This window comes from Podarcis cretensis (genome assembly GCF_951804945.1).
Source record: "Podarcis cretensis genome assembly, chromosome: 17".
NCBI lineage: Eukaryota > Metazoa > Chordata > Lepidosauria > Squamata > Lacertidae > Podarcis > Podarcis cretensis.
The window spans coordinates 39915878-39942024 of NC_137187.1; the positions used below are offsets into that span (position 1 = coordinate 39915878).

The following is a 26147-nucleotide window of genomic DNA, read 5'->3' on the forward strand; positions in this document are numbered from 1 at the left end:
CAGGGTCCCAGGCAAAGGCCTTTTGCAGACCTGCTAGAGAAGCTGTTCCTTGAAGCAAAGTTGCTAGGGGTCAAAACAGGGTCCTTCCTTTCTTTTTCATTTTTCAGTTTTTTACTTGAGATGAGCCACTAGTTTGCCCCTGCTAGAACATATTCACTTTTTGCTTCTTCCAGCAAGATAGGATTGCTGTGAACTAAGCCTCTGCTTCAGAGGCAGAAAAGAGACAACTTTTGGGGAGGGGGAGGGAGAGCTGGAAGCCGTGCATTTTCTCCAACCCTAGCCATTGATATGAAGCAAGGAGGTGGATCTGAATGTTAGTGGTGGGTTGGATTATGGCTGTCATGGTACATTTCCCCCTTCCACCCCCTTCTATCCACCCTCCCTGCCTCCCCAAATAGTCCTCTCCTACCCTTTGCCTCCCTCTCTATCTTCCATCTCCTGCTGTGCTTGCCTAATGAGGGGCGTGAGCTTGTGAATCAGGAAATGGATCAGGTACATGCATGTTTCTTAGCTCTGTGGGGAAGGCTTCTGTCTACAGGCAGGCATGTTGCAAGCATTGTGGTGGCTCAGGGAACCACCGAAGTTTGTGGGAGTCCTGTTGATGTTGTCTTGGCTTTCCACAAGAAGTGTGCTTCAGGGGTCTGTATCAGGCACGTGAACGGATTTTGTTTGCCACATTTCTATACTGTCAAATAGCTTGAAAACTCTGAGCAGTTCACAAGAATAAGAGGCTGAAACTGTAACACATAGAAATCTAAAACAACTACAGAATAGATTATTATTATTATTTATTTATTTATTTATACCCTGCCCTTCCCAGCCAAGACCGGGCTCAGGGCGGCTCACACCAAGTATAAAACAATTGATTAAAATACAACTTAAAAACAAGATTAAAATACAACATTAAAATGCAGCCTCATTTCAGTAGAAACTCAAATCAAAAACAAAAATGTTATCAAACCAAAGCAAGAGCAACAGAGCAGCAACACTTCTTTTGAATGCAAAGGCCCTGGGAGCATTGAAATGTCTTTTCCTATCATCCAAAAGATCAGTGCACGTGCCAGGCGAGTCTTTTTGGAGAGGGCATTCCGCAGCCCAGGTGCCCCCACTGGAAAGGTCATCGGGGTGAATTCCTGGCAGCAGCTTCAGACCAGGGAAACTGATAAGTGGTTGCCATCTTCAGGGAAGCTCGGTTCCCTACCCCAAGTGTAAGGGGAAAATAACACCTCATGGTCTTCCTGAGCAGATTAGAGGAGTCATAAGCTGCAGATAGAGCCCGAGACCACAGTGAAGAAACATCATTATTTATTCAATTTATTTACTGTCCTTTATTAATGACACATTACAGAACATCAGTGATAAAAACATAATAAAAAGCATACTGGCAGACAGCCTAATAATAAAATAGTCATCATAATAACATTCCTTCCCCCCCCCCCTGCATTTTTCCAGGCTGTGGGCCATAGCCATAGGCCTGGGTAAAGAGGAATGTTTTTGCCTGGTGCCTAAACATGCACTATTTCATCTCCCCTCCCCCGACTTGCATCCTCCATGCAGCTTGACAGGCAAACTGGTAGCCCACGGCTTGTCTTTGCTATCCAGAGGGCTTAGGAGTTAAATTTGGCTGGACATAAATCTAAACATTTTCCCTTCCTAGCACTCATTCCCAAAAACACACTCTCATAGCCAGCACTAGGGGCCCAGTTTTTATTACTGTGTGTGTAGCTTTGATCATGATTTGCCATTTTACAATAGGAACCTAAGCCAACAATAGAAATCTTGATTCAGCTTGAACTTGATGTTGATGTGATGGGGGGGGGGAGAACCCAAACATGATATTTACAGCAGCTTCTCTGTTTGTTAACAGTGTTGTTGCTTTTGGAAATCTCTTTAAGCCAGAGCCCTCTCTGTAAGAAGGATTAACCCATTGTGGTGCCTTCCAGATCTTGTTGGGCAAACTCCCATTGGCTCCAGTTTCTGTGGCCATTGGTCAGGTAGGATGGGAGCTCAAGGGCACCATGCTGGCTGCCTCAGGTTAACCCTTTAAGCTAGTTTGAAAGTCTGTGGCTCAAAATCTCCTCTTGTGCTTTGATTGCATAGGGTTCGTTCTTCAGTGAGAACAAGCTCTTCCTTGGCATTAGCCGATCCCTAGTCACACAAAGCTGTAACATCCCTTGCTTTATGAACAACCAATGCTGCTGCTGCTGGGGTCCAATCATGGCTTTAGTTGCCTTAACTCCATCTTGCTTTAGTCCTTTTAAAAAAATGTTATGTTATCTGACTGTTTCCTTGGGGGGCTTGGTGTCAGATGGCAAGAGTTGGGTCTGATCCAGCTCCCAGCCTCCTGTGCAAGCTGGAAGGGTTTTTTGACCCCCACCTCAACACAATTGGCATGGGGGGCTCTGACAGCCTCTCCTCTGCACCTCAACCACCTTCTCCCTTGCATGAGCACATCTGAAAATGGGAGTGAGCCATTGAGGTGCATTGGAGAAGAGTGTCTGGTAGATAGTGGTGGGTGGGTGGGTAACATATCTTGCCTGAGTTCTAAACATTGTCCTGCCAAAAACTTAACTGCTGACCAGGCTTTGGTATTGGCTGGAACAGCCATCATTTTGAGCCAATTGTGGTGTCTGCAAATGCAGGCCTCTCATGTGAATGCAGGTATTCCTGGAAAGAGCTTGCGTGAGGTGCACCAGCAAGTGTGAACTGGCCCTAGTGTTCCAGCCTGTGTTTTCCTACTTGCAGAGTTTCCTTTCATTCTCTGTCATCCATTGTAAAAGCCTTTGGCTTTATACAATAAAACTGATCACTAGTACTTGCAACTGAATGGGTGAATATAGTCCCTTGGTAAGGTGCTCTGTTTTGACCTACAGTGGCTTAATTCATCTATGCAATATTGGTCCTCCCACAATTTGGTCAACCTGCCCTCTGTCTCAAAGTCCCCATGAGGCCATGTCAGCTGGTATAAGAGGCTGGGAGCTTAGGGAGACCCATGGTGCATGATGGGAAGGAGTTGGGAATTGGACTCAAGTTCTCCATTCCTCATTGGCTTTCCCTTCTGCCAGGAGCCGGCATTGGGCCCACCATCCAAATTGGTGAGGAGACGGTGATCACGGTGGATGCCAAGGCTGCTGGGAAGGGCAAGGTGACTTGCACAGTATGCACTCCTGATGGCACAGAGGTGGACGTGGATGTGGTGGAAAATGAGGACGGCACCTTTGACATCTTCTACACGGCGCCCCAGCCAGGCAAATATGTCATCTGTGTGCGCTTCGGAGGAGAGCACATTCCCAACAGTCCTTTCCAGGTTACGGTGAGTCTTGGGGTGACCAGGGAGCAGTATGTGGCCAGAGGTGTCTGGTTCTGCAAAGGGCTTAATGGCTAGCACGGTGCTGATGTTGGAAGGCTCATAAATGTGTGCAAGGTCAAGTCTTGTCCTGCGGTAGTTCTGCCTCCTTTAAATGAGTGATAATGGAACTTCCTGCCATATTGACTTAGAAGCCCAGAACTGTGGTGGTGAGATGATTTTACCTGAAAGAGCAGGGGCAGTATTAGCAAAGGAGCTCGGTCTTTGTTTCGGATACTTCTTGTGTGTCTGTCCCAAAACTTGTGACATGTTAGATGGAACACTCCTCCTGCCACTGAGTTTGGATCTAAGCCCTGGGCTACATCTGAGCTGGTTAACACAAATGAACATAAATACATACATACATACATGGGAAGTGGGAGGTGTGTCCCCTTGTCAAAAAAAAGCTCATGTGCATTCTAGATCTGAGAATTATACGTTCTGGGCTCTGCTTGTTTGCTCTAGGGTTGCATGTTCTCAATGGCAAAAATCCAAAATCCTGCAGAAAGGAGGCTCTGTTCAGACTAATTGGGTTTTTTTGGGTTTTTTTAGAAGAAATTGCATCCATGATCAGAAATATAGTGGTTGTTCCCCGTTCCCCCAAAATAGAGGGTGTCATAAGAGCACAGGCAGAGGGAGAAGTTCTGTGCAGTGCAGCATAGCATATAGAATGCTCCCAGCTGCTTGAAACAAAAGCTGCTGAAAACTCCACCTCAGCCTCAGATTTTGCCACATTGCAGTCTTGGGGGTTGGACACATTATTTTAAACAGATCATTTATTTTAAACAGTTTGCTTCAGAATAATCAAGTGGGCAGCCCCCTGCTCACTCCTGTGGAGGATACATGTGCATTGGGTGGCAGAAAAAGCTGTGCTGCTCTGATGTATAGATTGTTTGTTTATCTTGTTATTTCATAAAATTTATACACCCCTTGATGGTAAAAACAATCTATATTTGCTCCCTCTGCTCTTATTTGTGTGGTGAGGAGATCAAGTAAAAGGGATCATTACTCAGAAGTAGCAGAATTCTCATCTGCAGATGGGAAATTGCATTTTTGAAGGCTTCTCCATGTACACTCCCTGTACATGCCCCAGAAATGTACACGCCATTTCTGGGGGGACCTGGGTGCCGAGGCACCCACAAAATTTTCACTGGGTCCCGGGGGGGGGGCACCCCAATGCAGCGCACGCATGACATTTCATGGTGCACCAAGGCACAGTGGGGCTCGTTGCAGCCACAGGAGGGACCGTTGGGCCATGTGATGACATGCGTGTAATGTGCTGGGCACCCACAACGTGAGGTGGAACCTGGTGTACGTGTACAGCAGCATGTGATTTTAGTGTACCCCTCTGTCTAATGATCTTCTGTGCTACTACTTTTGAAAAAAATAGGGTTCCTTGAAATGGTGCAAATTCTACTGACTGAGGGCTTATCCACACTTACTTTTTCTTCCAGGCATAAGCGTACTTAAAAACTTGTATGTCAGAGTGTTTTTCTCTCACCTTGCCCTGGAGCTTTCTCCACAAAAACCCGCTCTTTAGTGCTCAATCGGAGCAAAGGTCGATTTGGGTTTCCTGCGGATTGCCGTTTGCTCCAATTGAGCTTTAAAGCAGTGGCAGACCTTGGGGTCCCAAATTTCAGCGTCCCCCTCTGCAACACCAAAATTTGGCGCACTCCCCACCTCTTGCCTCTTTCATTCTGTGTAATAGTTGTGCTCCCAAGGCTCCATGCCCAGGGCAGCCAAATCGGCCTTGCTCCCCTAAACCTGCTTCTGTTTAAAGAGTGGGTGTCCGTGGGGAAAAGTCGTGAGCAAAAAGAAGATGCTTGGACACCATGCCTAGAGAAAGTGGAGGGAAAGTAAGTGTGGATAAGCCCGTATTTTGCACAATATGTTTATCTGGAGCCCAGCAACAAATCTGTTACATTCAAATTGCATTGATGTGAATGATCCAAAAAATGTGTGTTGTTGTTTTTTTAAAAAAAATGTGAGCTAGGAACTTGCATACAAATGTTACATGCACGCACACACACAAAACTTGTCCTGCTGTAACATGTGACTCATTGGTTGGCTTTTGTAGACCCAGCCTTCCTGTTTAATGCATTACTCACTCTTTCCAGGTTCCAATGCAAAAGGAACCCTCTGGCTCAGTCACAGAACGTGGAGGAAGGGAGGAAGCGGTTGGGAAGGGACAGTGTCCCTTATTTCTTTATGGGCATTGTCTTGTGTGTGTTAGAAACAAGCAAGCAAACGTCCCTCCGCCAGGGAAGTTTTGACTCAGTGGAAAGCATTTTTGAACCTGATTTCTTCCTCTTCCTCTCTTACCCCACCTCATAGCCAAGAAACTGGAGTCTCTCCACTTGAGCACAGATTTCTTGCACAACTGAACTTCTGCTTTAACTCTGTTAAAAGCATCACCAGCAACAAAAACCCGCTAATATTTTTCTTCCCCACCTCCATTTCATCCTCAACATTTTTATAGCACTTGCAGTCAGCGCTGGGCATCTTTACTTGGAAATTTACTGAGTTCAGTAGACCTAGATGAGTCTCAGAAAAAATCGCCTAGGATCGCAACCAGGACTGGCCCAGAACATTTTTCTCCCTGAGGCTCTGAGTGTGTGTTGTGTGTGTTCTTTTCCCCTAGTTCTGCTGTAATTCAGTACCACATCACAGTAGTAGCTTATACCCATGAATTACAGAATTTCAGAGTTGGAAGGGACCCCAAGGGTTATCTAGTCCAACCCCCTGCAATGCAGGATCAAGGTTCCCCATCCAATTGGAAACCATACCGGACCCTGCTTAGCTTTGCAAATATGCTAGCACCTACCTTATTACCCAGACTTTTCTGGAGCTCTCCTGCCCCACCCCGCCCCCTACAAAGTGTCTCTGCAGAATAAATAAGTCCTGCCTATCTTAACTCTTCTAGTCATTTATTTGCATCCACTTCATGCAGGCTTCTTAAAATGGCACAATCCCTCCCTAGGGAATAGAATGGCTATGATAGAAAATCCAGATCATAATTCATTCAGCAGGGTATTCTCCCCCCCCCCCCAACACCTCCAGCTCTATCCCGGAGAGCTATAAGGTGTGTGTGACCATCCCATAAAATAGCCAGAAGACTTTTTAGCATTGCAGTTTCCTGTGTTTTTTGTATGCAAAAGGAGAAACCCCATTCTCAGCCCACAGGCCACATTTTGGGGCTGTCTCTCTGCCCTAGACATAAATTGGCACCATGTTGCAACATGTGCGTTTCAGGCAATGAGATCATTATTTTGCGTTGGCAAACAGAATTGGTTTCCTTGTGCAGGCTTGGTCATACAATACTTCAGCTACATGCAAACTTGAAATACTTTGCACCAGAGTGTGTGGCTTCTATAATTGTGGACATTATTTTTGGGTGGTGGCTCACAGGGGTGCTGTCACTCCCCATCACCTTTTTCCTGGTGTACCTGTGTTATAGCACAGTTAGACTTTCTGAACATCTAATCTTAGGTTTCCTTTGAAAAGCAAGTTCCTAGCTCCATTGATTGTTGGCTACTTTTTTGGGGGGGGGGGGATTCCAGATTGAAGCCCTTTCTGAAGCAAATAATTCTGCAAAACAATCAAAGGTGCCCTATGTTGCCATATTGCTGTGGGAGATATGTGTGGGATACTATCCTCTGGCAAAGAGCTAGTATCTGAGAGAAGATTGGATTGTTTTGTGCAATAATGACCGAGCACTGAAGGTTTCTCCTTTAAAAAAAAAATTATTTACTGTTTTTGCAATGGGGCTGGACTTGTCCCGGGGAGATGATGAATATGGGATGACATGATGGCAGCAGGCTTGCCAGAATGGACCACTGGCCTGTTTCCCCTGTTCCTGTGGTTTTAAGTTCTGAAATGGAAGCACGGCAGGGTTGTCCTGGCCCTGAGCCGGCCTCTCCACTGGTCCGTTCTAACACTCTTGCCCCATTCCCGCCACAGGCCCTGGATGGCGAGCGCACGACCCCCCAGCAGATGGCCCAGCCGATGCGGGCCCCACCCTACGCATATCCACCTGGTGCACAGCAGCCCTGGGGACCGGCAGTAACAGTTCAGTTTCTTGGAGGAAAAGCTAGCCCAGGGCATTCTGGGTGGGGGGAGCACCCCATGGAATTCAGCCGCCTCTGCTTTGCGCTGTTTGCCACTGCTTGGGAGGGGGGAGCTGGTTTTCTGCTTGAGGTCGCAAGATCAAAGGTTCCCTGCTCCTTTAAACAAAAACATCTGGTGGCAGGGTTAGATTATGAACCCACATCTGGAAACTGCAGATGGGTTAGAATGTGCGCCAAGAAATGGAAACCCACTCCCAGGAAAGGCTCCAGCACTTGCCTTTGCCCTGAGAGTTGTTGAAACTGATGTTCAAATTGTTTTTTTCCATTTTTGGTGATTCTTGGTGGAAACAGAATAATCTAACCCAGGGTTTCCCAAACTTGGATCTCCAGCTGTTTTTGGATTACAATTCCCATGATCCCTGAGCACCTGCTAGCTAAGGGTGATGGAAGTTGTAGTCCAACAAGAGCTGGAGACCCAAGTTTGGGAAACCCGGATCTAACCCAAATGATCTCTTCTGCCAGAGCTCCTGAGGAGCATCTGCTAGTTGGGTTTCCTTCCCAGGAGCAGCAGCAGCAGCAGCAACCTCCTCCTTTTCTCTGGAATTCCTGAGGCCTTCTGCACACAAAGCAGGTTGCCTGTCACTGAGCTACAGGTCTCTCTCCTTGGCGTTACAGGCAAGCTGTGAATCTGTTTGCGCTTGCAGCCGAACTAGACACAGTGCCATTCACAAAACTCGCAGTTGTTTGTTTGTTTCCAAAGTGAAGAGTAAGCAAGGGGGGCCACCAACCCAGACCAAAACTACGGTGGGGGCAAAGGGCTAATGGTCCCACGTCCCCTGGGTCTAGGATCTGGAGGAAGCCTCATCAGGAGGAGATGGCCTAGAGGACATTCCTTCACTGAATGGGAAAGTCACTAAGTTTCAAGACCACCTTTTCTGAGGCAGCAACTTTAAAAAAAAAGAACTGAGCCAGGAGACGATTCACCATTTCCCCAAACTTTGTGATTTTGGGCTTACAATCCTTGGAAATAGCTGTCTTTTATTGAGCAGCTGTGAGTCACTCTCTCTCTCTCTCTCTCTCTCTCTCTCTCTCTCACTCACACACACACACACACACACACACGGTGTCCAACGCTAGAAGTCGTGTCAACTAGGAAGAGAATCAGAGCAGAATCAACGCAGTTTGAAACTCTGCTTCCTTTGCTTGTGCAGAAAGCTTTTGTGGGGTGGGGCAGTGGCTCTGCTCCTGCAAGTGCCCCACAAGAACCCAAGCAGTGGGCTTTGTGGCTCTTTTGGGTGGTCTGTCTGATGCCCTGTGCAGGCTCTTCATCACTTCTCTCTCTTGCCCCCAACTTTGCTTTGAGGCTAACGCAGGTGGGCTGCTTTCAGAAGCAACTTTATGGGCACCTCTTCTCCCCCACCCTTGCTTGGCCTCTCCCACACCTGAATTCCAAGGGGGGAAGAGACCCCCCAGAATGTGACCGGATCGGGGCTTTTCCCAGGGTGTCTTTGTCTTTGAGGTCACATCCCTTTCTCTCTTGATGCCAGGGAGGGGGGCCATCTGTGCTTTGTATGTTGTCCTTGTCAGTACCTCCATTCTTTTTGGGGGGCGGCGGGGGGGGGGGTCTGCCAAGTCATATCTCAGGCAGGTTGTGTGATGTTCACCTTTCCAGGATGCAAAGAAGGATGCTTCTCTGTTCCCTGGGCGTGGGCATGGCTAGCATTTGTCCTGGGCAGACACAATTGGGAGTCTTACTTGGCTTGCATCCTTGTAACTGCTGATAGACATATCTCGGGGGGGGGGGGGAGGTGGGCCTTCCATATATTGTTGTTGGCCTCCCATCAGCAGCAGCTGGAACAGTCAGTACTTGGGGATGATGGGAGTTGTAGTCCAGCAATATCTGGAGGGTCACACAGGTTCCCCAGCTGTGCCGCAACAGCTGGCTGCACATCAGTGGGATTCCACTCCAGTGAAACACAGCCACATTTGGGACAATCAGTGCCAAACAAATGGGGGCAGTGCAGCATGGGTGGGTGTGTTGTAGAGTAGTAACTCCTTTCTGCATTAGTTCCTTGCAGTGCTGACCTTTTCAGCTGATGATAATAAAACTGGCATTCACTTTCTCTCCTGTGGATGAAATATTCAGCTACCAAATGACAGGGCCATGGGGGTGGGGACAGAATGAGCTGCACAGAAGCAACTGCCCTACTTTCCACTTGTTGTGCAACTCCCAGATACTACAGTGAATGCCACCCCATTGGGAATGCTTCCTGTAACAGCTCTAAAACCAAACCAAACTCCCTCAGCTTCTGTTTAAGCCCACCATGAAATAGAAAGGGGGCAGGGGGAATAAGTGTCATCTCTCCAGAAATGTGTTCTGGAACTAGGAACAAAATCAAAATTGAGTTCTGGCTCTTGCCAGCTTGAGTGTGTTGAGTCCCAGGACCTCTTTCTGCACTGAGCAGCTTTTGGAATGGCTCTCTCGGTATGTAAAATGACTGCTGAGCTCCACTTCAGAACCCAGCATTGTGCTTAGTTCAAGAATCTGACTCCAAAACTCTCCCAAGCCGATGTTTGCAATACAAACTTACCAAAGCAAACCTGAAATTTAAAAGCATTTAAAGGGAAGAAGGTCCACCAAATCCATTTTTATGCAACAGCTCAGATGGCTTGCTGGCCAGCTTGCCTGTCTACACGCTCTTTCTCTCCCCCCCCCCCCCGACTGTCTGGTACCTGGTGGCTTTTCAAGATCTGTCTTTGTCTGCTCCATGTTCCATCGCTGTTTATGAACTCCTGCCATTTCTTCCCATCCCTCCTTGTCTTGTCTGGCTCTCGAAAAAGCAAAACTGATTCTCACTGCGGTGTTGGGTTTGGGGGTGCCTCTGTCTTTTCCAGGCAACAGACCGTCCTGTTAATGGACTGGATGCCGGACTGCGGCCTTTCGACTTGGTCATTCCTTTTACCATCAAGAAAGGAGAGATCACAGGTAATGGGATGGGAGGGGGATGTGATCAAAGTGGTTTAGGACTCTGCCTTTTACAGAGGTCAGGGCAATAGTTTATAGCCAGGCTGTGTTTTGAGCAGTATGCTTGGAGCACAGAATGTAAATGGAGGCAAAACTCAGCTTCCTGATCTCTGTTAAGTTCCTAGTCCTTAAGGTAGATTGTGAAGCATATGGCAGCGTCTGGCAAGATCAGAGGGCTGCCTGAATAACTGTTTATAGTGGCTAGGGTGGGGGCTTCAGTGCCCTGTCTGTTTTTTGTTTTGCCTTCTCCATAACTAGCATAAGTAGAATAAACTCTAGAAGGTTTTATGCAGATTCTGGTTCTCTTGATAAAGGATATGGGTTATCTGGGTGCAGAACGTTTGATGCAGAACACCAAACTTTCCTAGTTTGCTTCAGTACAGTCTGAAAATATAGCTGTAGCACTTGCTGTTACATGCCTGGTATATAAGGATTTGGATATAGATCTTAATCATGTCTCCATCCTTGGTAGCATATTTTTATCTCTAAGAGTCATGGAGCTGGAAGGGCCCCAAAGTCTAACCTCTTAGTCCAACCTATGCAGGTCTAACCATCTAGAAAGCTTATCTACTTCCTCACCTCAAATTAATAATCTGTTGATGGCGTAGCAAATAGAGCTTTGCCAAACCAGTTCAGTTTTTCAAACTCCTAGGATTGCAGCATATTAAATGTCTCTCCTTTCAACAGCTCTATGAAAGGTAGATGGAATTACAGCTTTACATGAATCCAGTGGCCTAGCTAAGCCCAGTGAATTGTGGACCAGTGATTTTAATCCAGGTCCCCTTAAAATGTCCTCTCTGGGGTCCTTGCAAAAAACAGATTCCTGGGTCCTTGCATTCCTACACTGGTGAACAGAACCCACCAACTTAAAAGAGCTTTATGTGGTTTCCTCCCTCCCCACAGGTGAGGTGCGCATGCCCTCTGGCAAGGTGGCAAAGCCAGACATCACAGACAACAAGGATGGCACAGTGACAGTGCGCTACGCCCCCACAGAGGCTGGCTTGCATGAGATGGACATCCGTTACGACAACATGCACATCCCAGGTAACACACACAAAAAGGTGTTTGGCTCTGAGATTACCAAGCTCACATTGGTTGGAGCAACTAAATGTGCGCTAGTAGGTATCTAAAAGATGTTGATGCCATACCCTCCTCCCACCTCCATAGGTAGCCCACTGCAGTTCTATGTGGACTATGTCAACAGTGGCCACGTGACTGCTTATGGACCGGGACTCATCCATGGGGTTGTCAACAAGCCAGCAGTCTTCACCGTCAACACAAAAGATGCAGGAGAAGGTGAGTCCGCAAGGCCCACTTGGTGCTTGGAACTGCTCCTGCCCTCTGGTTTTCTGGCCATTTGGGCAAGGCTGTTGATGCTTCTCTTCTGTGTAAATGCACACAGCAACTACCTGATCCCTCCATTCCTTGCTGCAGGGAAGCAGCAGCAAAAATAGGCTTAGGGTTGTGTGCTCTTCTTAACAAATCTGTCATTAAGATGCCTAGCAAAACCAAATATGCAACTTGTATAGTCACACACACTTTCTTGGGGGGGGGGTCTGCCTTGATTTTCAGCACAGGAGCACACTGCCCTATTTTGGGGCTGGCTCAGTTACTGGGGCACTAGGGCTAATGGCTCTTCCCGTGCTTGACGTCTGATGTTCTGCTTGTTTCCAGGCGGCCTCTCTCTGGCCATCGAAGGCCCCTCCAAGGCTGAGATTGGCTGCACTGATAACCAGGATGGCACTTGCACAGTGTCGTATCTTCCTGTTCTGCCTGGCGACTACAACATATTGGTGAAATACAATGACAAACACATCCCAGGAAGTCCCTTCACTGCCAAGATTACTGGTGAGATCTGGGGCTGGCCCACCTGGGCTAATTAAGGAAAGAAGGGGGCGGGTGGTAAGCTCACACTGAAGGGGAAGGAGAAGGTAGGCTGCAGGCCCACCTTGACGGCACAATGCCTGCCTTTCTCTGCTTCTGCAGGAGATGACACGATGCGCATGTCCCATCTCAAAGTGGGCTCCTCTGCCGACATCCCCTTGAACATCACTGAGACGGACCTGAGCCAGCTGACGGCCACTGTGATCCCACCTTCTGGTCGTGAGGAGCCTTGTCTGCTCAAACACCTACGCAATGGGCATGTTGGTGAGTGACCGAGAAGACCTCCGCTTTTCTGCTTATATCTCAAGCCGATTGGCAGAGCTCATGGGTAGAAGAAAAGTTTATATAGGTATAACGATTCTCTTTTGCTTCTTCCTTTCCACCCCATCTTTCTGTAGGAATTTCTTTTGTCCCCAAAGAGATTGGAGAGCACATTGTGAACATCAAGAAGAATGGGCTGCACATCCCCAACAGCCCCATCACAGTGATGATCAGCCAGTCTGAAATTGGCGATGCCAGCCGCGTCAGGGTCTCTGGCCCAGGGCTCAGCGAGGGACGGACATTTGAACCTTCAGAGTTCATTATTGACACAAGAGATGCTGGTATGCAGGTTTATAATCCTTTGGTTCAAAGACAAGGGCTACTTGCCATGGTGGCTGTCCTGTCGGAGGGAGTTTGCCTCAAATGAGGACCAGTTGCTGGGAGTGGCAGGTGGGGCGAGTGCTGGCAAGCTTCCTTTGGGCATCTGGTTGACCACTGTTGGGCTAAGGTGGGCCCTCTGGCTTGATCCATCAGGGCTCTTTAGTTCTTATTCTTGGGGAGCAATACACCAGAAACACAAATCACTAAGTCAATAAGATCCTTGGTTTGTTTTCATCTCTTCTACCCCACTGATCCAATGTGTTTCACCATGATGATGCTGGCTATTTGTCCTCCAGCTGACAAGCCCCATCTTTGGCTAGCCTGATGTTCAGGAATAGACATAGGAAAGGTAGCATACTGGTGTTCTACTGCTCCATGCATACTAGTTACAACCCTATGTGCATAGGTGTTTAGAGAAGCCCTTCTTGAAAAGTGGACCATGTGACTTTTGCAGGATGTACTGTTATGTGAGCAAGGTAGACTAAAGAGTAAGAAGGAGGGTGCAAAAAGAGGAGATTGCAAAAAGAATTCGGAATCCCTGGAGGAAGTGGGATCCCTGAAGTGCATCTCAGTGGCAGAGCTCTCAAGTGCTTTTCACTCTGGCAACTGTTTCCAAAGCACAGTGTGTGTTCATATGTACGTGCCTGTATGCACATGTATAGCTCATGGTAAAGGTAAAGGGACCCCTGACCATTAGGTTCAGTCATGGCCGACTCTGGGGTTGCGGCGCTCATCTCGCTTTATTGGCTGAGGGAGCCGATGTGCAGCTTCTGGGTCATGTGGCCAGCATGACTAAGCTGCTTCTGGCAAACCAGAGCAGCACACGGAAACGCCGTTTACCTTCCCGCAAGAGCGGTACCTATTTATCTACTTGCACTTTGGCGTGCTTTCGAACTGCTAGGTTGGCAGCAGGAGGGACCGAGCAATGGGAGCTCACCCCGTCGCGGGGATTCGAACTGCCAACCTTCTGATCGGCAAGTCCTAGGCTCTGTGGTTTAACCCACAGCGCCACCCGCGTCCCCTATAGCTCATGGTGGTGATGTCCAAACATATAACAAAGCCCTCTTATTACAAACTGCCTCTCTCTTAGGTTATGGTGGGCTGAGCTTGTCCATTGAAGGCCCCAGTAAGGTCGACATCAATACTGAGGACCTAGAGGATGGTACTTGCAAAGTCACGTATTGTCCAACAGAGCCTGGCAACTACATCATCAACATCAAGTTTGCAGACCAGCATGTTCCAGGTGTGGGTAGTCTCCTCTTTGGCGGGTTGTTGCATGGGGCGAGGGGAGCAAAGGTGCGTTCAGGAAGTGCTGGTGGGACCCTAGAACATGTCTCCAATTGAAGATGGGACAAAGGTGTCCGTAATACTTGGGTTGCTGGAACAGATTGCAGGTTACCTTCCAGTGCTTGCTTCTGGTTGAACTAGGGATACAAAGCATTGCAGGAGTTGAAAGCAGGGGTTCATCACTTGTAAAACAAATATCTGCTCCAATGTATATGCAGCCTACACACTGCATGATCAGCAGCATTGCTTGGTGCAGCTTTTTGCTGCTCAGGGTTGCAAATAAAGAGTAGTCCAGTGCTCCTCTGCATCCTCCCCAGCAGCAGACCAAGGCAAAGAGGCCTGCCTAGCTTACTTCCTGACTTGGTGTGGCTTTTTTATTTTTTATGTAGGCCTTGTATGGAGAACATTCAGTCCTTAGCTTTCCAGTTAGTGATAAGTCTAAAACATGTGACAAAATGATTGCATAGTTTTCTTAATGAGATTTAATGCCAGTTGAAAAAAAATCCTTAAATAAGAGACACGGGGGAATGATTAATGGACTTCAATGTCTGCACACTAATGCTCAAAGCATGGGAAATAAACAAGATGAGCTTGAGCTCTTGGTACAGCAAACTAAATATGACATAATAGGCATCACTGAAACCTGGTGGGATAAGTCCCACGATTGGAATGTAATAATGGAGGGATACAATCTATTTCAGAGAAACAGACCAGACAAGAAAGGAGGAGGAGTGGCGTTATATGTCAGGGATGTGTATACCTGTGAAGAGATCCAAGATTTAGAACCTCAAAGCCAAAGTGAGAGCATTTGGGTCAAAATTAAGGGAGAGAAGAATAACAGTGACCTCATTGTGGGAGTTTACTATAGATCCCCAAGCCAAATGGAGGACATAAATGATGCCTTCCTGGAACAGATGGCCAAGCATGCAAAAGGAAGGGAGATAGTAGTAATGGGGGACTTCAATTACCCGGATATTTGTTGGATGTCAAACTCAGCCAAGAGCATAAGGTCAAACAGATTCCTCACTGGCCTTGCAGACAACTTCGTTGTCCAGAAAGTGGGAGAAGCAACAAGAGGAACAGCCATTTTAGATCTGGCCCTAACCAATGTTGATGACCTGGTTAGTGGGGTAGAAGTGGAAGGATCATTAGGCGCGAGTGATCATGCTCTTCTGAAGTTTACTATACAGCGGAAAGGAGCAGCCAAGCATATTAGGACTCAATTTCTTGACTTTAAGAAAGCCGTCTTCATAAAACTTAGGGAAGTGCTGGGTGAGATCCCATGGACAGTAATACTAAAATGAAAGGGAGTTCATGATGGCTGGGAGTTTGTTAAGAGGGAGATAGTAAAAGCACAACTTCAGGCAATACCAATGAGACGGAAACATGGAAGGTGCCTAAAGAAGCCAGGGTGGCTATCTAAAGAACTTTTAACTGAGTTAAGATTTAAAAAGGATGTGTACAAAAAATGGAAAATGGGGGAAACCACCAAAGAGGAATTCAAACAAATAGCCAGCACGTGTAGACACAAAGTCAGAAAAGCTAAAGCACAGAATGAACTCAGGCTTGCTAGAGAGGTTAAAAGCAACAAAAAAGGCTTTTATGGGTATGTTCGTAGCAAAAGGAAGAACAAAGAAACAGTGGGGTCACTCAGAAGAGAAGATGGTGAAATGCAAACAGGGGACACAGAAAGGGCTGAACTTCTCAATGCCTTCTTTGCCTCAGTCTTCTCCGATAAAGAAAACAATGCCCGACCTGAAGAATTTGGAGCAAATGATTCAGCAGGGGAAACACAGCCCAGAATAACTAAGGAGATAGTACAAGAATACTTGGCTAGTCTAGATGTATTCAAGTCTCCAGGGCCAGATGAACTGCATCCAAGAGTATTAAAAGAACTGGCAGATGTGATCTCAGAACCACTGGCAGTCATCTTTGAGAATTGCTGGAGAACAGGCGAAGTCCCGGCAGACTGGAGGAGGGCAAATGTTGTCCCTATTTTCAAAAAGGGGAAAAGAGAGGACCCAAATAATTACCGCCCAGTCAGTCTGACATCAATACCAGGGAAGATTCTGGAGCAGATCATTAAGCAAACAGTCTGTGAGCACCTAGAAAGGAATGCTGTGATCACCAATAGTCAGCATGGATTTCTGAAAAATAAGTCATGTCAGACTAACCTGATCTCGTTTTTTGACAGAATTACAAGCCTGGTAGATGAAGGGAACGCAGTGGATGTAGCCTAGCTTGATTTCAGCAAGGCATTTGACAAGGTGCCCCATGATATTCTTGTAAAGAAGCTGGTAAAATGAGGTCTTGACTATGCTACCACTCAGTGGATTTGTAACTGGCTGTCTGACCGAACCCAAAGGGTGCTCATCAATGGTTCCTCTTCATCCTGGAGAAGAGTGACTAGTGGGGTGCCACAGGGTTCTGTCTTGGGCCCGGTCTTATTCAACATCTTTATCAACAACTTGGATGATGGACTCAAGGGCATCCTGATCAAATTTGTAGATGACACCAAACTGGGAGGGATGGCTAACACCCCAGAGGACAGGATCACACTTCAAAACGACCTTGACAGATTAGAGAACTGGGCCAAAACAAACAAGATGAATTTTAACAGGGAGAAATGTAAAGTATTGCACTTGGGCAAAAAAAAATGAGAGGCACAAATACAAGATGGGTGACACCTGGCTTGAGAGCAGTACATGTGAAAAGGATCTAGGAGTCTTGGTGGACCACAAACTTGACATGAGCCAACAGTGTGACGCGGCAGCTAAAAAAGCCAATGCAATTCTGGGCTGCATCAATAGGAGTATAGCATCTAGATCAAGGGAAGTAATAATGCCACTGTATTCTGCTCTGGTCAGACCTCACCTGGGCACCACAGTTCAAGAAGGACACTGACAAACTGGAACGTGTCCAGAGGAGGGCAACCAAAATGGTCAAAGGCCTGGAAACGATGCCTTATGAGGAACGGCTAAGGGAGCTGGGCATGTTTAGCCTGGAGAAGAGGAGGTTAAGGGGTGATATGATAGCCATGTTCAAATATATAAAAGGATGTCACATAGGGGAGGGAGAAAGGTTGTTTTCTGCTGCTCCAGAGAAGCGGACACGGAGCAATGGTTCCAAACTACAAGAAAGAAGATTCCACCTAAACATTAGGAAGAACTTCCTGACAGTAAGAGCTGTTTGACAGTGGAATTTGCTGCCAAGGAGTGTGGTGGAGTCTCCTTCTTTGGAGGTCTTTAAGCAGAGGCTTGACAACCATATGTCAGGAGTGCTCTGATGGTGTTTCCTGCTTGGCAGGGGGTTGGACTCCATGGCCCTTGTGGTCTCTTCCAACTCTATGATTCTATGATAGGCGATGGCTACACTGGAGGATGTTGAGGGCGGGTGTGTGTGTGTTGTGACATTCAAAAGCTTACACAGGGAAGTTGATGCTTTCTTGGGCTCCTGCCCCGAAACCTAACCCCACCCAAATCCATAATCTCCTCTCCCTGAAAGGGCCAATTGGATCATGTGGTTGATCCAGTAAGTCCCTTTCCCTCTGGCTTACTTTCTCTCCCCCTCCATCTCTCTGGTGCAGGGAGTCCATTTTCTGTGAAGGTGACAGGAGAAGGACGAATGAAGCAGATGATCACGCGCCGCCGCAAAGCCCCCTCGGTTGCCAACATTGGCAGCCAGTGTGACCTCAGTTTGAAAATCCCAGGTGAGTGGCTTAAGGATAGGCTTTGTGGTTTGGGGTGCTGCCTAAAACAAGCCCAGCAATGGAGAGCTATTGCCCAAAACGAGCTATTAAGTACCCCTCCCACATGGTTAAAGGTCAGGATTATTCCAATCCCACCCTTGAACTTGGCACAGAGAAGTTTGGAAGGCCCATGGACAGTGCCCAGCAAAATTTTGGAACCCAGAGTATGTGTTCAAATCTCCATAAGCCTTGTTTTCCACCTCAGAATGATACAGTGCAAAACCAAAGCATATTCAGCCCAGTTCCCCCAGTTGGCACAGAGGCTGTTAGAATGGGAAAAGTGCTGAAGTGTAGGACAGGCATGGCCATCTGGGAGTCCTTCCAAACCATAGCCAAGTTGGTGGTACACTTTGGTTTAAGACACAGGTTGGTAACTGGGAGCCACTTACAGCCCTTGACCTCATGTTATGTAACCCTCAATGCCTCCTAAAATTTTCCCGTTCTCTCATCCCAGCACAATTACTTACTTTTCATTTCTCCTGTTGTTGCTTTCCCTTTAATATGTAGAGTTTCAGAATTTTATTCGAGTTTTTTGGTGTATATGTGCTTGCTTTTTTCCTGGTTGTAAGGCTCAGAAGTAAAACTGTGGCTAGACTGTTGTGTTTGCAAGTGGAGTGAACACTGCTTCTATTTGAATATAAATCAGCAGTTTAGGGCATTGTGTCCAAACCCCTAATGTCAGCAGAACTACTCTGAAACAATGAGGGTAATTTCATGCATGTTTTGAAAAGGGGAAAAGGACCACTGCAAATCTACCTCCTTGAGGGGGGGGATCTCTTTGGGAAGGCCGCATTCCTCAATGCACCACCACCATGTGCATGTTCTGTAACTGGTGCTGGCTACCAGTACAGGCCTCACACTGTGTTAGAATTCAGATCGCCTGTGGAAGAAGTGTGACATTTGTACAGTGAAATACCTCTGCTTGCTAGTGGTCTCTGCTCCTGCCAAGGCTATTGTGGGAGGGATCCTGTCCTGGCCTTCATCTAGCATAGGCATCCCCAACCTGTGGCCCTCCAGATGTTTTGGCCTACAACTCCCATGATCCCTACCTAACAGGACCAGTGGTCAGGGATGATGGGAATTGTAGGCCAAAACATCTGGAGGGCCAAAGGTTGGGGGTGACTAGAACAATAGGGGTGCAGTATCACTTGCCTTGTATTTACAAGGGTTGTTTTGTTTTTAGAAGAAATATTGGGTCTGGAGAAAATTATTAAGATCTGACTATTCAGACAAGGAGCAGCATTAAGTTACCTTGAGAATGGGGTAGGGAGACAAGGGATTAAATGGTGAACTGGACTAAGATCCAGCTGCTCTGAATGCCCTGTGGGGGGCCCCCCCTGCCATAGAATGCGTGTGGGTCTTGATGGTCTTAGCACAATGGTGTTGGCTGATGGTAGGGAAGGAGCGAAGCTGCGGTCCCATGTTTCTACAGCTGTTTTATTTGCTGCCCCTTCTCCCACAGAAATCAACATCAGGGACATGACGGCTCAGGTCACCAGCCCTTCAGGCAAGTCCCACGATGCAGAGATCTTGGAGGCAGAAAACAACACTTACTGCATCCGCTTTGTGCCCACTGAGACGGGCATCCACTCAGTCAGTGTCAAGTACAAAGGGCAGCATGTGCCCGGAAGCCCCTTCCAGTTCACCGTGGGCCCTCTTGGCGAGGGTGGCGCACACAAGGTCCGGGCAGGTGGCCCTGGACTGGAGAGAGCTGAAGCTGGCGTGCCAGGTAGGACTGTGGCCTGGGACAGGGGTGGGGAGGGGACAGGATAGACAAAAGGGTGTAACTTGGGAGTTGTGGGAGGGAGGGGTGTGAGATGCTAGCACTTAAGCTGGTACAACTTGGGCCTGAAAATGTCTTTTGATGCAGTGATGGGGACTGAGGCAGGTCAGCCTCTATTGTCAGACATGACTGCAGGGGTGCCTTGGAACTCTGGAATCTCAGAACTGTAGAGCTGGAAGGGTCATTTAGTTCATCCCCCTGCAATGCAGGAATCTCAGCTCAAGCATCCATGGCAGATGGTCATACAACCTCTGCTTAAACACTTCCAGTGAAGGAGAGTCCACCACCTCCCAAGGGAGCCCACTCAACTGTCCAATGGCTCTGTCAGAAGCTTCTTCTTAATGTTTAGTTGGAATCTCCTACAAGTTTGCTCCCTCTTCCATGTAACAGCCCTCTAGATACTGGTAGAGGGCTTTCCTATCTCTCCTCTTATCCAGGCTAAACATACCCAATTCCCTCAACTGTTGCTCATAAGTCCTAGTTTCCAGACCCTTGATCATCTTTCAGAAGTTGTTGGGACCCACAACTCTCATCAGCCCGAAACAGCAAAAAATGGTACTCAGGGATGATCAGAGCTGTAGTCCATAGAACCATAGGTTAGGCACTGTTTAATGATAAGGAAATGATGGGGAAATGTGCCCAATGTCATCTTCCGCCCACCGGGTCACATTGTCCTTCCATCTCCCTTCAGTTTTCAGCTCCCATATCCCGAGAAGAGGGGCCTGTCCCCTGGGCATGTTCTGTAAAACTCAAGTGTACTTGGATGATGATTATATAGCACCACCAGTCTTGCTATCAGAATCCCCCTGGGCCTTGTGGCGAAGGGCAAATCCACAGCATACACTTTAAGCACATCACTTCCCCAAAGAATCTTGGGCCCTGTCATTTGTTATGGGTACTGTGACTTGTAGTCCTGTGAGTGGGAAACTGTGGTTCCCAGGCTTCTTTGGGAAGGTGCTTTAGATGTATGGTGCAGTTCTGCCCTAAGTTGGGAGTAGCCAACATGATGCCCTCAAAGATGCTGTTGGACTACAGGTCCCATCACCATTGACAAGCCTATGCTGTCTAGGGCTGATGGGAGATGTAGTCCAGCAACACCTGCAGAACACCATGTTGGCTGTTTTTTGGTTTAAGTGTTGTATCAGAAGAAGCATCCCCAAACACAAGGGTCAGGATCCACACCACCTGTGAAGGTGTCCCACTAGAGCACCCTTCACCATCTGGGTGCCCTCCAGACATTTTGGACTAAAACTCCCTGCCAGTTTGGCCAATGGTTGGGGTTGATGGATCTGAAATCTCTGGAGGACACTGGGTTGGGGAAGGCTATGCAGTAGTTACTGGAGCAAACTCTGCAAAGGATGTTTCGGATATTAGTAAGAGAAAGGCTTTTTGTCCCAAGCTTAGAGCTAAGGTGGAACTTGCATTAGCAAAAGAGGACGATGGAGTGCCAGTTATTCCTAATAAGACTTGTTTGCCTTCTTCCCCAGCTGAGTTTAGCATCTGGACGCGGGAGGCTGGTGCTGGTGGCCTCTCCATTGCTGTGGAGGGCCCCAGTAAGGCAGAGATTGCTTTTGAGGACCGGAAAGATGGTTCATGTGGTGTTTCCTACATTGTGCAAGAACCTGGTAAGTGGTCATGGGTGCTGCATAGAGAAGACGGCTGCATGGGCTGAGGGTTTTTAACAGGAGATTTAAAGAAGGGAGGGCATGGATGCAGAGGGGAAGGGGGGTGTTCTGTGTGCCTGAGAGGGTGAGGTGGGGCAATTTTGCCAGCTGCAGCAGATGCATGAGGATTAGGGAATACTTAGTGAGAGATCAAAATGTTGGGCTCTGCCATCTCCAGCTTTCAATGTTGGCCTTCAGCCTTAGGAGAAGAGGCCACCAAGATGAGGGGTGTGTGGACTGAAAACAGGCTTTATCAGCACTACAGGGTGAAAGAGGGGATGTCAGTGCAAAACGGCCTTTTCTGGGGCAGGTCCCTGGTTCTGGAATCCCCTCCCTAGGGAGGCTAGACTGGCCCTGTCCTTGATGGTTTCCAGGGGGAAGTGGCCACCGTTTTTATTACATCCAACATTTAATTCAATGTTGAAGGGTTTAACTCTTTTCTTCTTGGTTTTCAATATTGTGCTGCAATTCTGTTACTGAGTGGGGTAGCCAACATGGTGCTCTCCAGATGTTGCTGGACCACAGCTACCATCATCCCTGACCATTGGCTATGCTCCCTAGGGCTGATGGGAGTTGTAGTCCAGCAGCTTCTGGAGAACCCCCACCGCCACCTCCATCATGGCTATCCTCACTCTTGGCGTTAGCACTGGCTTTCATACTTTTCCCCCTTGTAAACCAAGCTTGTGGAATGGCCCTTGTTTCAGCCGAAAGGTGGTATACAAATGTGGTGCTAAATGGATGTAGATAGCTCCCAATTTAACTGATTCTGAGGGGGTTGGGGTGAAGGTAGCCCTGTCAGGGTAGTAGAGAATGCAAGGGCAGCCTTACACATCACTGTGGAGAGGTGATCTAAAAACAATCCATCTAGGTTTTCAATGGCCAGGTCAAAGGCCTGGAGAATGCAAGGCTTCAGGCTATTTCTAGGCAGAGGGATAGGAGCCAGAAGACACAGGCATTAGAGAGAAAGAGAATATGGCTGGTGTAAGGCTCAGTGCGGGGAGATCCCTGCTGCTCTTTGCTCCACAGGTTGTATATCTGCCTTAAGCAATAATAAAGTAAGGATCGTGTTCCAACATCCAATTCAAAGAATCATATGTTGAGCACAAGGCAGATGGAAGTTGTATGTTGCAACTCGGAAACCGAGGTCTGTTCCAACGGGTGGCGGCTGGAGAGGCTCCAGAGGCAGGCCTCTCTCTCTCCCTCCAGAGCTTGTTCTAGCTCCTTCTCTTGGGAACGGCTCCCATAAGCCACTCAGGGAATCTGCAGGCAGCCAACTTCTGGAATCCAACGGGCATCGTGTTGCCAACTACCTGGAATGGATCCAGTGCTCTAAAGAGCTTTCTGTTTGCTAATGAGGCTGGCAGATCTTTGGAAGCGGCCATCTGGAACGCAAGCTGGGTAATTGGCTGCCCCACAGTTTGCAAGTAGGGGAGGGAATCTCAGCTAGATCTCAAATGCTTTTTATTGAAGGCAGGGAGGGGAGGGCTGCTTTCAACAGAAGATTGTATTTGGGAGATGCATTATTATAACCTCCATCCTTATCAAACACAATGTGTTAATTAAGGATTGAGGCTTGAGGTAGTATGGTGTTTTAGAAGAACTTCTACATGCTAGAGGTGTGAATTTTGAAGTCTACTGAAAACTTTTAAGATACAGAAATCAGCACTCAAAATGTTTTTGGAGCATCTCTCACTCCCATTTTTGGCAGTTCAGTTGTTGAAATATGTAATTTCAAGCAAACTGCTAAATATCAAATACAACTTCATGCTGTGATTCTGATATTACCCAAATAGTAAATATGTGGTAATTGTTCCATATGGGGACCCATCTGCACGTCAAACTGATAATTTGATAAAAGAGAAAATACAATAATTACAAACATCATTAAATTAAAAAGTCATTCAATTAAAATTGGCAGTGGCAACATCTAATATTTCTTTTTTACACATTCTATTAATCAAATGCAGATTGAATAATAATAAAGAAATCTTCAGTGTTTCCTTAAAAATCATCAGTGATGGACCCGTATGTATTTGCAAAGATGTGCATGGCCGCTGCTGAAAAGCCCCAAATACCTGCCAGCCTGATGCAGAGCAAGGCTTCAGGTGCTGCTCTCATGCTCAGGCAGGTTAAAATCAAACAAGAAAAAACTCCCCATGCCTGGATTCCAGTTAGTCATCCATTGACTGAGCCTTTTGGATAAGCATCCTTAATTCCTCTTCCTCCCTCTTTGCTTGCAGGAGACTACGAGGTTTCTGTGAAGTTCAATGATGAGCACATCCCAGACAGCCCCTTTGTGGTACCTGCCACTTCCACCTCAGATGATGCCCGTCGACTCACTGTTTCTAGTCTTCAGGTGAGGCACTGGGAGAAACCGCCCATTTGCTCCCCTTGCTGGCTGGATTGAGTTGGCACTGTTGCTCTCCTGGGCTGGCTGTTCCTTGATCCAAGAGACTTGGATCCTGAAAGTGGGGTGGGAGGAGATGCAGATTGGGGCGAAGGTGTGCTCCCAATCTGTACTGATCTGGGGGTGGTGGTATGGCTGAGGGTATTTGCCAAGATAAGGCGATTAAACAACTTGGGACAAGATGGGTTCATGGGTTGGACCCTTGTGGTCCCTTCCAACCCCACAGTTTTATGATTCTGTGGGTGCCTTGTGCCAGCCTTGGGACAGCCACTGTGTCAGCCCTGCTGGCCATCTAGGGATCTGCTCTGGGGTTTTTCTCGTGTCTCGTTTAAAGGCTGCTAACAGTCCCCTGCTCCTTTTGGCTGCTGGGGCTTAAAGATGGAGAGCTTCCCTGGCCCATGCCTCTGCCAATCTTGCTGCCATCCTTTTGAAAACTGCCAGCCTCCCTCTTTCAGGGTACTAGCCTAACAAATCCTCCCCTGTTGCTGCTTGCCTGCCTGCCTCTTGCACTGCGGCCCAGTTTCCTGGGGCAGCTCTCCCTCTCTAAGCCACCTGGCTCTCAGGTAAGTGACCTTCTGCCTTGTCCTCAAGGGGGTGGGGAGAGCGAGGGGGAGGGGTGGGGTTTGTGGTAGCCGAAGCTTGATGCCATTGCCCGCTCTGCCCTTTCTGCTGCCTAATGTGCTGTGTGCTTCCAGGAGTCAGGGTTAAAGGTGAACCAGCCAGCCTCGTTTGCCGTCAGCTTGAACGGGGCCAAAGGTGTGATTGATGCCAAGGTGCACAGCCCCTCAGGGGCCCTGGAAGAGTGCCATGTCACAGAAATTGATGAAGGTAAGGAGGGCCTGGCAGAGCAGGGTCAGGCTTGCTGTACAGTGGATGGCCCACCCCCTTCCCTCCCGAAGGTAGAGCTGTTGGGTCTGTTTCTCTTCTGACAGTGAAATGGACTCCCTCGGGAAGTGGTGGATTGTCCTTCCTTGGAGATTTTTAAGCAGAGGTTGGGTAGCGGCCTGCCAGGGATGCTTTGGTCTAGATTCCTGCACTGCAGGGGGTTGGACGAGACTAGATCACCCTTGGGATCCCTTCCAAATCTACAGTTCTATGATTCTTTTCTAAAATGAACTCCTAGCAACTGTAATGGGGGAGGGCAGGCATCTGATGGTGTAGAGCAGGTGTGGGAAACTTGTGGCCCCTCCAAGTGGTGTTGGACCGCCATTTCCCATCTGCTCCAGCAAGTTTGGGTTGTAATTCCAAAATAATTGAGGCCCACAACAGGTTCCTTGGGCTTGATATTTTTCTGTGTGTGGTTGGCCTCTTTCCCATTGAGGTGATCTAAGGTCCAAGCAGATCCAATGGGTTTGTTAAAGAATGATCTGCTTAGACATTGTGAACCTCCCTGAGATCTTTTGATAACGGGGGTGGTGGTGGTATATAAGTCTAATATATAAATAAAATAGATGCTTTGCAGTCGGAGGCAGAGTCATTATTTAATTGTGTTGGAAGATGGTCATTCACATCCAGTTTTAAAAGCAACTGCTACAAAAACTCAAGGTGAAAGAGAAACGGCAGTGGTGGCTTGGGTCATGGCAAAGGCTGAACTCCACAAGAGCCCCTGGCAGATCTTGTTTTCCCTCTGATGGAAGATGCTCCCAGAAATAGATGCTGGTCTAAAACCAAACAAGACTTTATAAGTCAGCACCTTGAGCAAGATTGAGCAAACCTCCAAGTAGTTTGTAGCAGAATGACCCATCCCCGTAGCATATTCTGCAGTTGTCAAGGCATGGGTAATGGAGTTCTGTTGTAGCTGGAGTTCCCAGATAGCATTTGCCAGGTCCATATAAAGATGTGGAACCTCTGCCCCCCAGATGTTGGACTACAACTCCCATCATCCGTGAGCATTGGCCAGGCTGGCTAGGGCTGTTGCGGGTGGGGGCCCACAGGCTCCCACCATAAGGGCATTACTGTAAGAAGTCAGGTTGCCAAGCCTGTGCATGATGGTGGCCAGGAGTCTTATACGATGGCTGCATCCCTTGAGGAAAGGCACTGCAGGGTCCAGCCTCTGTCTACATCAAAGAGCAAGAAGGCCAGCCAAACTGCAAACGTAGACTTACAAGGAGCCTGGCTCTGTCCAGAACTAGTAAATTCTCCTCCTCAATGTTGGGAGTGGCAGTAATCAACAATGCAAACTGAATCCAGGACACCCCCCCCCCCCCAAGTATTCAGCTTCCATTCTGTAACAGCAACCCATGCATTGCGTAAAAATCTCAGTGGTTGATTCTGGGACTGAGTGATGTTGAGCT

General features: G+C 47.8%; 1 protein-coding gene and 1 long non-coding RNA gene across 5 annotated transcripts in view; one reads left to right on the plus strand and one right to left on the minus strand.

Annotated features, from left to right (window-relative positions):
- FLNA (filamin A) overlaps positions 1-26147 on the plus strand; it is a 71617-nt gene that overhangs the window by 40538 nt on the left and 4932 nt on the right. For 2 of the 4 annotated variants that reach the window (XM_079958626.1, XM_079958627.1), the window contains 14 exons: positions 3066-3313; positions 7307-7414; positions 10309-10399; positions 11342-11482; positions 11606-11734; positions 12113-12286; positions 12425-12586; positions 12721-12924; positions 14055-14207; positions 17838-17960; positions 19462-19728; positions 21270-21407; positions 23687-23802; positions 24549-24681. In XM_079958626.1, coding sequence (XP_079814752.1) covers positions 3066-3313; positions 7307-7414; positions 10309-10399; positions 11342-11482; positions 11606-11734; positions 12113-12286; positions 12425-12586; positions 12721-12924; positions 14055-14207; positions 17838-17960; positions 19462-19728; positions 21270-21407; positions 23687-23802; positions 24549-24681 — 2187 coding nt within the window. The remainder of the gene's footprint in view (positions 1-3065; positions 3314-7306; positions 7415-10308; positions 10400-11341; positions 11483-11605; positions 11735-12112; positions 12287-12424; positions 12587-12720; positions 12925-14054; positions 14208-17837; positions 17961-19461; positions 19729-21269; positions 21408-23686; positions 23803-24548; positions 24682-26147) is intronic. The other 2 variants (XM_079958628.1, XM_079958629.1) reach the window with 1 other exon arrangement.
- Positions 8375-10302, minus strand: LOC307206049. Its single transcript, XR_013834235.1, has 2 exons — positions 9272-10302; positions 8375-9113 (listed from the first exon to the last, which is right to left on the minus strand). It is a non-coding gene; the product is annotated as an uncharacterized lncRNA (long non-coding RNA).